At 38.3% G+C, this 15,376-nt stretch overlaps 1 protein-coding gene across 5 annotated transcripts in view; it reads left to right on the top strand.

Annotated features, from left to right (window-relative positions):
* Window positions 1-15,376, top strand: part of LOC136862817 (uncharacterized) — a 377,696-nt gene that overhangs the window by 320,261 nt on the left and 42,059 nt on the right. For 3 of the 5 annotated variants that reach the window (XM_067139079.2, XM_067139081.2, XM_067139082.2), the window contains exon 14: window positions 10,770-10,879. The exons of 1 other annotated variant lie outside the window; for it this stretch is intronic. In XM_067139079.2, the coding sequence (XP_066995180.2) occupies window positions 10,770-10,879 (110 nt within the window). The remainder of the gene's footprint in view (window positions 1-10,769; window positions 10,880-15,376) is intronic. One more of the 5 variants, XM_067139080.2, reaches the window with a different exon arrangement.

The raw sequence follows: 15,376 nt of genomic DNA, 5'->3' as shown, positions 1-15,376 counted from the left end.
TTCATCCCTTAAAATAGTATTCATTCCTCCATTACTGTTCGACGTACTAAAATCAAAATTTCACAGGTTCGGTTTTACACCCTAGATATGGTTTAAAACATTCAAATTCTTCCGTACGGGGTTCAAGTGAGTGGTAGATTATAAAATAAATAATCATTCCCCCAAAACCGTTTGACGTACGAACTGAAGACGTACTTAACAGGCTGAGCTGACAGTGGACTCTACAAAATGTAAAACTTTGAATAAAAACTTTCAATGTAAAGCTGTAGCGAAGCACGGGTATCTTGCTAGTAGAGAGAGATTTATTAAAGAAATAAATCATCCGTCCTCCAATGAGGGTGACCATTTGGATCCGGAATACAGTTTCTATTTCAATGAAGTTTAAAAATATCAAGAAATTAAAATTTAATCGTTGATGCTGTTATTTTCTTTTCCCCAGGATTAGTGAGGGAGGAATGTCAATCACGTTCTCAGGTACAGATGGAAATGAATGATTTTCAGAGAGTCCCTCAGTATCTGTATTACTATTTTTTCTAACTCGCAGAATGGAATTTCCAAGTTTTGTAGGAAGTTTGATGTCTGACTAGGGAGGGTGCCTCTTGCTCCGAATAGCAGGCCTCTGACAATCCACCGATCGATAGGTATTTTATAAGATGAAAGGTAAGGCAAGCATGGAACATAAATATCTTGCTTTTCTAGGTCCACTTCCCGAGCCTGATTAAGGTCTCTTTCAAAGCGAATGATGGGATCTAAGACCATTGCTTAATGTCCTCTCTGTTGATGGCTACGATGCCCGCCAACCGATTAGAGTCATCGTTAGAGATGCAGTGAGCCTCCTCATGCACCTCCCATCCACGCTGTCGCAAGCCTTGAGCGATCAAGGTTCTTACACGGTGGTGGCGATGATTGCGCATAACTTCTGTGCTCCGGCAGAATCCCAGCATTTGTCTAAGGGTTTCTGTCTCGTTGCAGCCATTTTGGCGGCAACGGGTTGTGTTGAATGACCTACCGGGAACCGACCTGACTGCGTTGAGAAAACATAAAGGTCCAATGATACTGCCTTGAGGAATTCCCCTCTTAAATATTACACGGTCAGATAAAGTTTCACCTACTCTAATTCTCTAAGATCTATTTTCTAGAAGTATAGCAGCCAATTCAGTCACTTTTTGTCTAGTCCAATTGCACTTATTTCTGCCAGTAGTCTGCCATGATCCACCCTTTTAAATGCCTTAAACAGGTCAATCGCGATACAGTCCATTTGACCTCCTGAATCCAAAATATCTCCTATATCTTGCTGGAATCCTGCAAGTTGAGCTTCAGTGGAATAACATTTCCTAAACCCGAACTGCTTTCTATCAGACCAGTTATTAATTTTGCAAACATGTCTAATATAAACAGAAAGAATGCTTTCTCAAAGCTTATATGCAATGCACGTCAAACTGACTGGCCAGTGATTTTCAGCTTTATGTCTATCACCCTTTTGTTTATACACAGGGGCTACTGTAGCAACCCTCCATTCATCTGGTATAGCTTCTTCATGCAAAGAATAATCAAAGAATTACTTCAGATATGGTACTATATCCCAACCCATTGTCTTTAGTATATCCCCAGAAATGTTATCAATTCCAGCAAATTTTCTAGTTTTCAACTTTTGTATCTTATTGTAAATGTCATTTTTATCATTTGTAAATTTTAACCCAATCGCATCCTTTGATGACCCTAGCTTGCAAAAGTTATTCGTGGCATATTAATTCAATGACGAGCTCAGCTCACAGCGATGCACTGCTGTATATCAATACATGTAGTTCAGTTACTAACTCACAGATGCCACTTGTGTGCATTCTGAGGTGAAGTTTAGACATGTGGCTTTGGTTATTTCCCGTGCTCCGCGATCAGGTTGTCCCACACTTCTGGAACAAGAGATAAAAGAATCTTTGTTCATGTTATTTCACTCACGTCAGTTGCAATCATGGCGTCAAGCAGATGTGTTGGTGTTGATAAAGATGGAAAACGAAAGCTAATAGGTCGTGTTTTAGAGAATCATTACAAGGACAGTGATGTTTGTGATGACGAAATAGACCCTGAAGGTCTTAGTTCGAGTTCAAGTAATGCGTATAATAGTGCTGATGACAAGGAAAGTGACACAAATTACGACGGTGGGCCAAGTATTTCTAAAAGAGTTTTGTAGCTCAGCGCAGACTAACTTGAATGACTGGAACTGGACAAAAAGTGACAATATCCCTGTTGTACTGCCCCCTTTATTGCCTGGCTAAGCCCAACCAGTGAGCGAGAGATCCCGAGGTGGACCGTTCGTTCCTGGCTTTCCGTTTTCTAGAGGCATTTAAGGGTAAAGGGGTTGACGACCAAGCAAAATAATTTTTTATAAATAACACTCTTACATTTATTAACAGAAGCATTTATAACATAAAATATCCTTGCTGGATTTCTTACAGCGAACTTTCATAATATCTCACTCTCCAGTAGCACTTTCTAACCAAATGTACTTCTCGTCCTCCAGCATTATTGTTCTGGAATGAAAATGAACAAACAAAATTAGGCCTTGCTGCCATTAAAAATTAAAGTATTTAACTGAAAGAGTATAAAGACTTCAATAAAGGTTTATACAAAACTAGTAGACAGCTATCTCGCTTATTATTCCACAGAAAAATTTGCTAAAGGTTCCATGAATTTTTATTAATCTCAACACATGAAGAATGTTGAATTCTGATGAATCTCAGTCTTTAAAGTATATAATACTCATCAATAACACCAGTAGAAGTTTTAGTGAAAATCAAAATTAATTCCAAAATTTTATAATTAATTAATTATTATCATTATTATTATTATCTCTAACCTCGTCTGTGTAATATTTTACTTTGTCATCACACGATCGTGTTTTCCAACTAGTGTATCTCACTAAATAATTCGCAGTGCAATTATAATTCACATTTTTAAATGATTATTCTTCAATTAATTACTATTACTCATTATCACAGAATCCAAGTTGATTATGCCATTTGTGAACATTTAATTCTTACATTTGCATAGCATTCAAAATTTCAAATTAATTTGAAAATATTTCGGAATTTAAATATAAATGTATTGGAAGACTTCTTATCCAAGTGTGAGTTAATTGGAAATTAATTTACAAATCGCTTGCCTTTGCGCAAAAATAACGAGACGATCTTTCCCTTAAATCTTAATAAACAGCAAATTAAATCCTAATCTAGTCTTACTTGACACTAATCTAATTAAACTTGTCCTTAAGGTGAGCAAAATAAATCCTCATGGTGGCAAACAACGTTGAACACAATCTGTACCGTTGCCATAAATGCACGACCAGATTAAATCACATTGAACAATCAAAGACAAGGAAAATATTTATAATTACAACACACACACACACCACATTCACACAAGGTAACACGTACTTTTTATATACATTATTTACAGCGAATCTTGTCCTTAAAAATTTATTCTTTATTTTTAAGCATGGTCACATCGATAGTTTCCGGGAGGATAAGTTCGTGTAAGGAAAAACTCTTTCTTCAATAGTGGCTAGTGATCGAAATTCGTGATATCACTTGGGTTGAAATATTCCTCAGACAACGATGGAGATACATCTAAATTTCTGAAATGTATTTGAAGATTCCGATAAGATTCCATAATCATCACCATCACATGGGTTACAAATCGCAAACATCGCGTTCGTGAGCCTCAATCGCAATATAATTACTCCCTATTCGTGAAATATATATGCAACATATGCTCCACTTATAATAAATTATTGTGCTCCCAAAGACACAACAACAAGTCATTCATCAATAATAAATTCTCTAATTAATAAATAACACAATTAACATCCCGCAGGATAGCCGTATTCCAGGCACATCATGAACTGAGCACATTGAATCTCATATATAAGGAATCTAAGATAATTTATAGCTCACGACCGTTTAATTCCATTTTAACCCGATCTTTACTTGATTTATTATTATTCACGTGATTATTATATCTATCAATCGTCATGAAGCATCGTGAAATTAGATGACTCGATCCTAAAGGATATAAGTGATCTTAAAATGACGCTAGGTTCGATCCTATCTCACAAATGTTACAGAACTCCAATACAGATTAATTCCAATATCACAGACAAATAAATGAAGTTTATCGCGTGGTCAGTGATTTTTAGATATATCTAACTCATATGCATGGGAACTCACTCAAAGACAGACTACACATCTAATGTAATAGGTTCCAAATTTCAGTCACACACATGTAACTCGACTACCATGACACCTCAAGAAATGGAAAAATGAAAAATTTCTATCTACAACAAGAACTAATAGAGCTACGATTTAAAGAAGAAAGATCCTATAGTTTTACAAAGATGAGAAAGAAAATAAATTTTTAGATGGTACTCAAGTTTTAGATGAGGTTCGATCCCAGGTTGCAGTCAGTCATTCCGGCATTTCCCCGGTCAGTCACCTCCCCTGACCAGAAGCGCCTCACATACTTAGAAGATCATGGAGACACGGCAGTAGACGTCCCACGATGAAATTAAAATGCACATTGAGGAGGAGTAATCCATCTTGATGTACACAGCAGTCACTGGGATGACTTCCGTCGCGTCCCAGAAGTGTAGGCTATAACTAAGACGACAAATATTAAGATATGCTCGCACACGCAGGATTACTGAATGTTCTCCTGGATAAATACATTTAACATGGATCTCCTAAGTTGGAATTCACTCCATAAGAGTTGCTAATAAACTTCACTAAATTCGGCAGAACGGATGTCTGCTCGCACGGTAAAGTTCTCCTTCCACGTGGTTACAATGAACAGCAGACCAGAATAACGTAGAGCAGAGCAGCGCAGAGTAGACCAGAGTAAAGTCGAGTAGAGTAGAGAATGATTTACTTTGAACATGGCTTTTTATAGCCATGGCTCGGGAGGTGTGTATTTTTTGAAGACGATCATTGGTTCACTGGCTCTCTTATAATTGGCTACGACTGTTCTCGAAGCTTGCTCGCTGTCCAAGTCGTCTGCGCGTGGCAGGCTAGAAACACAGGCGCGTCACGTGATCTACCTTGCACTCAGTCGAAGAATGATCAATACATCGCCCTTCTGAATGAAAAACAACAGTTTGGAGCTCGCTCACTGCTTCCCAAATGACAAACACAGCTCCCGGCGAACAATAAAACCTTCATTGTTAACTTGTCGTAAATATTCTAAACATCGCCAAATTTGAAGGGGACAGTACATACGTTTAGTGAATACAGCGGGGTTAGTGATAACTAGGGGGCGGATTTCTATGACCTAAAAATGTATGAAATATGTATGCACTTATGACCTAAAAAACATAAAAATATGACCTATAAAATTCAAAATATGACTTAATGAATAGCATCTACGTTACATAGAAGCACTCTTATTACGATTGCTACAGGCTGCAATTAATTTACAGTTTAAAAAATGTTTAATTCTTCGAAATCTTTAAACCCAAAATCAACTAAAATGATGAATATTTCATGAACTCGTTAAGGTTACACTGCATACTCCTAGGCAAGGACGGACTCTGTGGAAGACATAAACACTACAGTTAATTTCACTGTTCAATATTCAATCAGTTTTAATTTATTCACAAAACATATGTTATTTGAATGAAACTTTCATACATGATCTATTCTCCATTATCAGAATTGTTGCAATTTATGACCACATGCATCTTAAGATTGCTGAATGAGAATCCCCTCCGGTTGTCGCTGAGTATCGTCTTGTAGCGAGAAAAACTTCTTTCGACATGATGTAACGGGAGCGTACTTGAATAGAGTTAAATCACTTGGAGAAAATTCCTGGAATCTGCAGATGAATGTCACTTATTCCACGCAGGTACACAAGTCCGCTATTTTTTTCCAGTATATTTTCTAATTTTCTACACACCCTAGATGCTATTGTTCCTTTCGCATGCTTTAATTCCTGTTCAATGCACTTTACAACATCCAGTGCATCGCTTAGTTCTGCAACTTCCAGTTGCGTGATTGGACTTTATGTAAGCCAGGTCCGCTTTTAATGTAGTGCTTGAAAATAAATCTTGAGTGGTTTTTATGGAGGACGATTCTGCAGATCAAAAGACTTCACGAACTTCTCCACGACATCTAAGTTGTTGCAGTAGTACACTGCGGCATCAAGCCAAGTCCCCCATCGCGTTATAACTGGCTTGGGAGGTAGGGGTAGTGAAGGTGCTTCTTCTTGAAATTTCTGAACGCGAAGCGGAGCTTTGACAAACACTTTCTTACAGTTCGATATTAATTTATCAACTTCAGGGTAGCTACTTCTAACTTCTTCAGCTGCCCTATGCAAGGCATGTGCAAGACATGTCACATGTATCATTTTCGGGTATAGCATTTTAAGTCCCTTGGCTGCCTTCACCATATACGGAGCAGCGTCAGTTACAAATAGAAAAATGTGCTCTCTCTTTGCCCCGTTTGGCCACAACAGATTCATTGAATTGTCGAAGAGAACTGCAATGGTGGAATGGTTTGTCTTCTCTAGCACTTCACATGTCAGGAGGAATATATCTCCAGGCCGGTCTTCCTTCAGCGTGCCAACGATCACATTTGCTACATATCTTCCATCCACATCTGTGGTCTCGTCTATTGAAACCCATATCTTACTGTCTCCCACGCCACGCCTTATTATATCCAACATCTCTTCATAACAAGGGGTCAGATAGTCCTTCCTGAGAGTAGATTCGTTGGGAACAGGATGCTTTGTATATTTTTCAAGAAACTGTCTGAAGCTTCGACTGTTAAGTTTCTTTAAAGGGATGTTAGGCGAAACCAACATCTTGCAGAGATCTTGTGAAAAATGTGAACTCTTGAGAACTTGATGTCGGGGTTTCGAATAGCAGACGTTGCCTATTTTCGAGTGCAGAATATCTAGTTACACTATTCTTATGTTTTACAGTATTACAGTGTTGTTACACAGAGAAGCGTTTTTCAGCAGTAACTTTTACCTCACACAATTTACAGAATAATATCACTCCATCCGTACTGAATATGTTTTCACCGAACTCGCAAACAAAACTTCGCAACTTTCCACAAATTGAGACTTTCGTTTTAGGCATATTGAAAGGAACTGAATGACTGAAGCTCCCTAATGACCAAGGTCATTCAGCGTGTTGAAGGTGGAAGAGGGAAGGGGAAGGAGAGAGATAAGAACAATGACAAATAGCTGCAGAATTACCTCTGCTTCCGTGTAAACGATTGCCCGGTTTCCAGGAATTGACCCAGCTAGCAAACAATAGCTCCTACCTGTTTTCCATACAATACTTTATAATGGTTCTTCAGTAGTATATTCCAGTCTATCCTGAAAAATAATTTCTAGAGCTTATTCTGATTTTTATAATACGAAATTAAAATGAAAATTACCAAAATATGCCGTTATAATGATATTTTGTTGAAAATATTCCATAAAACTTAAGAAAGCCTAAATATGCATTTATGTGCCCAATAAAACATGTTTAATTTTGATCATCATGCTTGGAAACGTGTTGAAAATACAAGACTATAAGATATAATGTTAAGGGAAAAAAATATGACTGTCATAGAAATCCGCCCCCTAGTGATAACTTACTGAAAAAGTTACTGTGCAGACGACTGCCGTAGTGTGGGATTTAAATGTGTTTTCTCAGTGAACTGCTACGGTATTTAAATAGAATGTGAATGGGTTAATACAACTTTAGCATTAGTCACCTCCTCTATCTGGACATTGTATACAACAATTTTTACATACTGTTGAAGATACTTTTGAAGATCCTCACATAATACTCTCCTTGTTCATTAATGATTCCTGGAATGTCATTCTTGGAACCTTTTTCTGCCTTAAAGTACCTATACATAACCTTCCTAGTTTTCACTAAAATTTGTATGACTGCCAATTATTCTTGCTCCAAACCCCCAAGACACTACAGCCCTTGAAGGGCTTTGGCCTATCAAGCGACCGCTGCTCAGCCCAAAGGCCTGCAGATTACGACGTGTCGTGTGATCAGCACAACGAATCCTCTCGGCCGTTATTCTTGGCTTTCTATTCCGGGGCCAGTATCTCGCCGTCGAATAGCTCCTCAATTCTAATCACCTAGGCTGCGTTGGACCTCGAACCACCCCTCAGGTCCAGGTAAAAATTCCATGACCTGGCCGGGAATCGAACACGGGGCCTCCAGTAAGAGGAAAGCACGCTACCCCTACACCATGGGGCTGGCTGCCAATTATTCTTCCCATTGTATTATCCTTAGCTGACTTATTTGCTAGATTCAATTTCCTAGTAAGCTCCTTGAATTTATCCTTACTTTCACAGCCATTTCTAATATTTCTTTCCAGTCTGCACCAATCTTTATCTCTGTTATGATAAAGTGGCTCTTTACCATTCCTTACCACCCTTAAAGGTAGAAAACCTGCTTTCATATTCCTCAACAATTGCTTTAAACCCCTCCCAGAGTATGCTTACATTTTTATTTACCGTTTTCCACCGATCATTTTTTTAAACTCCCTCATGCCTGCTTTATCAGGCATATGGCACTGCCTAATAGTCCTAATTTTAAGACTCCTTTCTATTACATTTATTTTTAACTACGACAAAAACAGCTTCGTGATCACTAATACCATCTATAACTTCAGTTTCTCTATAGAGATCATCTAGTTTTTCCAGCACCACGTCCAGAATATTCTTCCCTCTAGTTGGTTACATCACTTTCTGAATCAACTGTCCTTCCAATATTAACTTATTTGCCATTTGTTGGTCATGCTTCCTGTCATTTGCATTACCTTCCCAATTGACATTTGGTATATTGAGATCTCCTGCTACAATCACATTCCTTTCCATGTCGTTTCCCACATAGCTAATTATCTTATCAAATAATTCTTAATCAGGTCAGTGGTTCCCTTTCTCGGTCTGTATACTCCAAAGACAATAACCTGCCTATTATATTTAGAAATGAGTCTTAAATCTAGAATTTCATGTTTCTCATCTTTATTTTTTCATAGCTTACAAATTTGTCTTTCACCAGAATGAATACTCCCCCTCCTACCATTCCTATCCTGTCTCTAAGATAGAGACTCGTTGGCTGAACGGTCAGCGTACTGGCCTTCGGTCCAAAGGGTCCCGGGTTCGATTCCCGGCCGGATCGGGGATTTAACCTTAATTGGTTAATTCCAATGGCACTTAATTGGTTAATTCCAATGGCACGGGGGCTGGGTGTATGTGTTGTCTTCATCATCATTTCATCCTCATCACGACGCGCAGGTCGCCTACGGGTGTCAAATAGAAAGATCTGCACCTGGCGATCCGAACCCCTCCTGGGATATCCCGGCACTAAGAAGCCATACAACATTTCATTTTCTAAGATACACACTATATTTCTGTGAGAAAATTTCTGCATTGATTACATCATTTCTCAGCCAAGATTCGACTCCTATTACATTATCTGATAAGTATATATCTATTAAATTACTTTATTCTATTCCTTTCCTTACAATTCATCTACAGTTCAATACTAACATTTTTATGTCATCTCTACTTGACTCTCATATCACTGTATCCTTATCACTGCTCCCTAGACCATCCAATTTCCATTGAATGTACCTCCCTATAACCCTTTTCACAAATTTTCTTATATGTATTACTGCCGCTTAAGTGAAGGCCATCTGATCGCAGATCCCTATCTGGTACCCACCCAATAGGATCTAGAAATCTTACTCCCAGTTTCCCACATACCCACTCCATAGTCTCATTTAAATCCCCAATCACCTTCCAGTCAGTATCCCTCCTACACAATATTCCACTTATAACAATCTCCACTTTCTTAAACTTCACCCGTGCTGCATTTACCGGATCCCACACATCCCCAACTATGTTGGTACTTATACCTGCTTGCCTTACGTTGTTTGTACCAATGTGAAGCACTACCACCTTCTCCTTTCTCTCCTCCTTCTCTTCTACTTTTTTCAACATCTGCCTCAACCTAATTCCTGGATAACACTCTACCCTGGTTCCCTTTTCTCCATACACTTTCCCCACATGTCTAACAATGGAATCCTCCATGACCATAGCCTCAACCCTACCCACCTCATTTGATCCCCTCCTTTCTTGGTCAGCCCTACTTCCACACTTCTCAGCAACAGTTCCCTGTTCCTCATCTTTCCTCTGTTATTCTACCTGCAGTGACTCATACGGATTTCTCAGAGACACCTGTCCTGAATTCTGATCCTGAATAGAGGCCTTAGCCTGCAATCTCCTTCCCCTTAGAACATTGGACCAACTGTCATCTACAATTCCCCCTTTCCTCCCCATCCCTCTTTTACACCTACTCTGTACATTGTTTGAAGAGGGCTTACCTTTCTTCATGTCTTCTGAGAGAATCCTAATTATTTCCTTCAATCTCTCCAGCTCCTCCCTCATACTCCTTAATGCCTGGCCACACCCACAGTTCCTACACTTGCACTCCTTGGCCATTCTTTACAGAAAAATAAAAAGGAAGGAAAAAATAAAAGAAATTATTATGTGCAGAAAAAATTAAAGGAAAGAAATATTGTCTAGGATATTACACAAAGATCACACGACACCACGGTAATTAATATACTACTACACTACTAATTAGTCGTAGTATATTTTTATCCTACAACACCCAAACAGGATTATCTCATTATGGTAGTGAGATCATATTTCATACGTGAATTACACAAATAAGTGGAATGATTATCCTGTTCCAGGTGCAAGGATGGTGATATATGCATGCCGTCACTTCCTGTTATACGCCTTAAAAACTCTAAATTGCAGAGAGCTGGGGATATCCAGAATGAACACATCAGAGGTAAAGAAGGTAAATACCCTGAGAAAATTATAATTTGCTATTTAGCCAACTAGTGTGTAACATAAGGATCAAGTACCATATTTGTTTTGCAGAACAATAAATTGTGTACATTCATATATTAGGAAGTATGGCTGAAGGTAACACCATCATGCTATTGATTCCAAAAGCATAGACTAACTAATGAAGAAGAGTCCTATAAAAACTGCATACAGAATCAAAACTTCCCTCCATACTTCAGCCAAAACCAAGTGATAAATCATTATCATAAACAAATGAGTGCACTGACACTTGCTGTCATCTAAAATGCAGGCTTGGAAAGCAAGGAAGCCAGCTTGTACACTCATTTCAAAGCACTATTGCCGATTGTTAGCAGGTTGGGGATGTGTGGGATCTGGTAAATGCAGCACGGATGAAGTTGAAGGAAGCGGAGATTGTTATCAGTGGAATACTGTGTAGGAGGGATACTGACTGGAAGGTGATTGGGGATTTAAATGAGACTATGGAGTGGGTATGTGGGAAACTGGGAGTGAAATTTCTAGATGCTAATGGGTGGGTAGGAGATAGGGATCTGCGCTCAGATGGCCTTCACTTAAACTGCAGTGGTACATAAGTTAGGAAATTTGTTTAGAAGGGTTATAGGGAGGTACATTCAGGGAAACCGGGTGCGCTAGGCAGCAGTGTTAAAGGAACAGGGAACTGGAAATCAAGTAGGGATGACATAAAACTGTTAGTGCTCAACAGTAGAAGTACTGTAAAGAAAGGAATAGAATTAAGTAATTTAATAGATATGTACTTAACAAATGAATCGTTTTTTCTTGAAACGACACATGTCAAGATTTTGCCAAAATTGAGTTAAGGCATGTAATACAGTCTTTAAGTATAGATCTATCGTTTTCTGCAAAAACTACGCACGTCACTGCGTTGCTTTATCCGGTAGCTCTGCCTGGTAATAATAGTTTGTTGGAGAAACAGCACTTGTCACTGACATGTGCACTTTATCCGTAAAATGAACTGGCTTGCTGTATCCAATCGGCAGTTCCATGCATCCAGCTGGCAGACATTGCACCTATTATTGAAATGAGCGGGAACGTACAATATACAGACATGGAGTGCAGTGCAGATGCGGAAATCGTTGAAATGAATGTGAAAAGAAAAAGGACGATATACGGTATAAACGAGAAGTAATTAAAAAAGGCTAGGATTTCTGGAGAAGAATATGTTAATTATCGAGGCAACATTGTACCTGAAAGAAAACCAGGAGGGGATTGCAGGTAAGATTTTTAAGGTTATATTCTTTGTACAACATAAATAACGTGTTAAATGCCTTTATAGTCATCTAATACATTATAGTACTGTTCTCAAATAGGTGCCGTGGGATGTGTTTCCAGCGTACAACTCCTGAAGACAGGGAACAGCTCCATACCCAATTCCGGCAGTTCCAAACAAAGGATGAACAAGACGCATTTCTGCTGGGGCTTGTTGCAAGAATGGACATTAAAAGTAAACGTCCAAGACATGGGGACAGGGAGAAACCGAAAGGACACACGTTTGTATATAATGTAACTACTTCTCATGGTAGAATTTAGGTATGCAAAAAGGCACTTATGCATATTTTAGCTGTTACCGCTGGACGACTACGTAGGATTTGTGGCCATGTTGCTCTCTCAACTCCAGCCATTGATTGAAGAAGAAAGTCTACTCCAGCCAATGCTAAACCAGGTGATGTTATACAAGCAATAATTGACCATATCAAGAATTTTCCTACAAAAATAGCGCATTATACAAGCAAAGAAGTGAAATATCTTAATCCTAAACTGAACTTAGTATTGATGCACAAACTTTTTGAAGAAAAACATCCTAGCATGAAAGTATCTTATAGCTTATACAGAAATGTCCTGTCCTTTGGTCGTCCGCAAGTGGATACATGTTCCCGTTGTGAAGAACTATCAGTAAAAATTAACAACCCATCTTTAAATGATAAAACAAAGAAAGTTGCAGTAGCAGAGTTACTTAAACACAAAAGGAGGGCAAACAAAATTTACTCCAAAATGAAATTCGTCAAAGAGAAATGCTTGGAAGACCATTCAATTGCTGCTATTACATTCGATTTTATGCAAAATTTGCCCCTGCCAGATATCCCTGTGCAGGATATATTTTACTTCCGTCAGTTAACAGTGAATATATTTAGCGTCACATCACTGGGTTCTAATAAGACGAAGTTTTATACGTATCATGAAGGGCAAGGACATAAAGCTCCGAATGAGGTTGTCTCTTTTCTTTTGGACTTCATTAACAATGAAATGCCTAATTCGGTACAACACCTCCATGTGTTTTCAGACTCTTGTCCTGGACAAAATCGTAACCACACGGTCATACGATTTTTCTTAGCTTTGGTGACTATGGGCAGATTTCAGGCAATTAATCAGTATTTTCATCAAAGAGGACACTCTTATTTACCCAATGACAGGCATTTTGCTGCAGTAAAAAGAGTAGTAAGGAAAAATGACAGAATTTGCGTTCCCAAAGATTATACAGAGATGATTGTACTGTCCACAAGTCAAAGAAAGTTTACAGTTAAAATGGTTGAATCCAAAGATATTGTTGACTTCAAATATTGGTGGCCTTCATTCTTTAAAAAAAATTGCCTATCTGTGGAATCAATGAATCGCAGACTTCCACGAGACCAAAAACAATCGTTCCAGAAATCGTTCTTCAGTCACTTCACATACTCAAGTGAAATGACGAATACTGTTCAAGCTCGAGATTTCATTGACGGTCTAGTGGTACATACGTTCAACCTAGGTATCAGGAATTCAATGAGTGTCATAACGTTCCCTACAAAGCTAGCATATCCAGGAGAAAGACTGCCTATTCAGGAGAAGAAAATACAGGATATAAGGAAAACAATGCAGTATATTCCAGAAGAGCATCTTGATTTCTACAATGAGATTATTAATTGGCCAGTTACCAAAGATAATGTGTTCGGTGATGATGATGATGATGATGATGATGACTAGAATGAATACTGACCAAACAGTTTTGTAAAACAGCGAAAATAAAGATATTTTGTAACAAATTAATTTTGGTCGTCCATTTTTTTTTGGTAAAACAGCACATGTCAAGGGGATATAATTTCCGATAAACCTGAACTACTGCAATATTAATTCCTTTATTTTTCCATAAAAAAATAGATTTCAATGTCCTCTACCTATAAAGCATAGTGTTTTTACAACGTGTATATTGTTTACCGTTCCTGTACGTTTTAGATGGATATCTCCAAACTAAGATTTATTGACATGTGCTGTTTCAGAAAAAACTATTCAAATATTGTAACAGAAGTTGAATCATGACTGAGAAATTATATAATGGATGCAGAAATTTTCTACGGAACTGGAGGGTGTATCATAGAGATAGGATAGGAAAGGTAGGAGGGGGAGTATTCATTCTCGTGAAAGAAGAATTTGTAAGCTACGAAAAAAAGTTAAAGATGACAAGCACGAAATTCTAGGGGTAAGGCTCATTTCTAAAGATAATAGGCAACTTGATGTCTTTGGAGTGTACAGACCAGGAAAGGGTAGCGCAGATGCTGATTCAGAATTATTTGATAAGATAATCAGCTATGTGGGAAACGATAAGGAAAGGAACGTGATCGTAGCGGATGATCTCAATTTACCAAATGTCAATTGGGAAGGTAATGCGAATGACAGGAAGCATGAAAAACAAATGGCAAATAAGTTAATGTGGGAAGGGCACCTGATTCAGAAAGTGATGGAACCAACTAGAGGGAAGAATATTCTGGATGTGGTGCTGGTAAAACCAGATGAGCTCTATAGAGAAACCGAAGTAATAGATGGCATTAGTGATCATGAAGCTGTTTTTGTGGTAATTAAAAACAAATGTGAAAGAAAGGAAGAGATTAAAATTAGGACTGTTAGGCAGTACCATATGGCTGATAAAACAGGCATGAGGGAGTTTTTAATAAGCAATTATGATCGGTGGAATACGGTAAATAAAAATGTAAACAGACTCTGGGGTGGGTTTAAAGCAATTGTTGAGGAATGTGAAAATAGGTTTGTACCTTTAAAGATGGTAGGTAAGGAATGGTAGGGATCCACTATATTACAACAGGGAAGTAAAGAGACTAAAAAGGAGGTGCAGGCTGGAAAGAAATAGAGTTAGAAATGGCTGTGGAAGTAAGGAGAAATTGAAGGAACTTAGTAGGAAATTGAATCTAGCAAAGAAGTCAGCTAAGGATAACATCATGGCAAGCATAATTGGTGGCCACACTAATTTTAGTGAAAAATGGAAGAGTATGTATAGGTACTTTAAGGCAGAAACAGGTTCCAAGAAGGACATTCCAGGAATAATTAATGAACAAGGGGAGTGTGTATGCGAGGATCTTCAAAAGGCAGAAGTATTCAGTCAGCAGTATGTAAAGATTGTTGGTTATAAGGATAATGCCCAGATAGAGGAGGTGACTAATACTAAGGAAGTATTAAAGTTTAC

This window comes from Anabrus simplex, chromosome 2 (assembly GCF_040414725.1).
Source record: "Anabrus simplex isolate iqAnaSimp1 chromosome 2, ASM4041472v1, whole genome shotgun sequence".
NCBI classification, from domain to species: Eukaryota; Metazoa; Arthropoda; class Insecta; order Orthoptera; family Tettigoniidae; genus Anabrus; species Anabrus simplex.
Note: the sequence above shows the minus strand (reverse complement) of the source record. Positions and strands in the feature narration are given on the sequence as shown.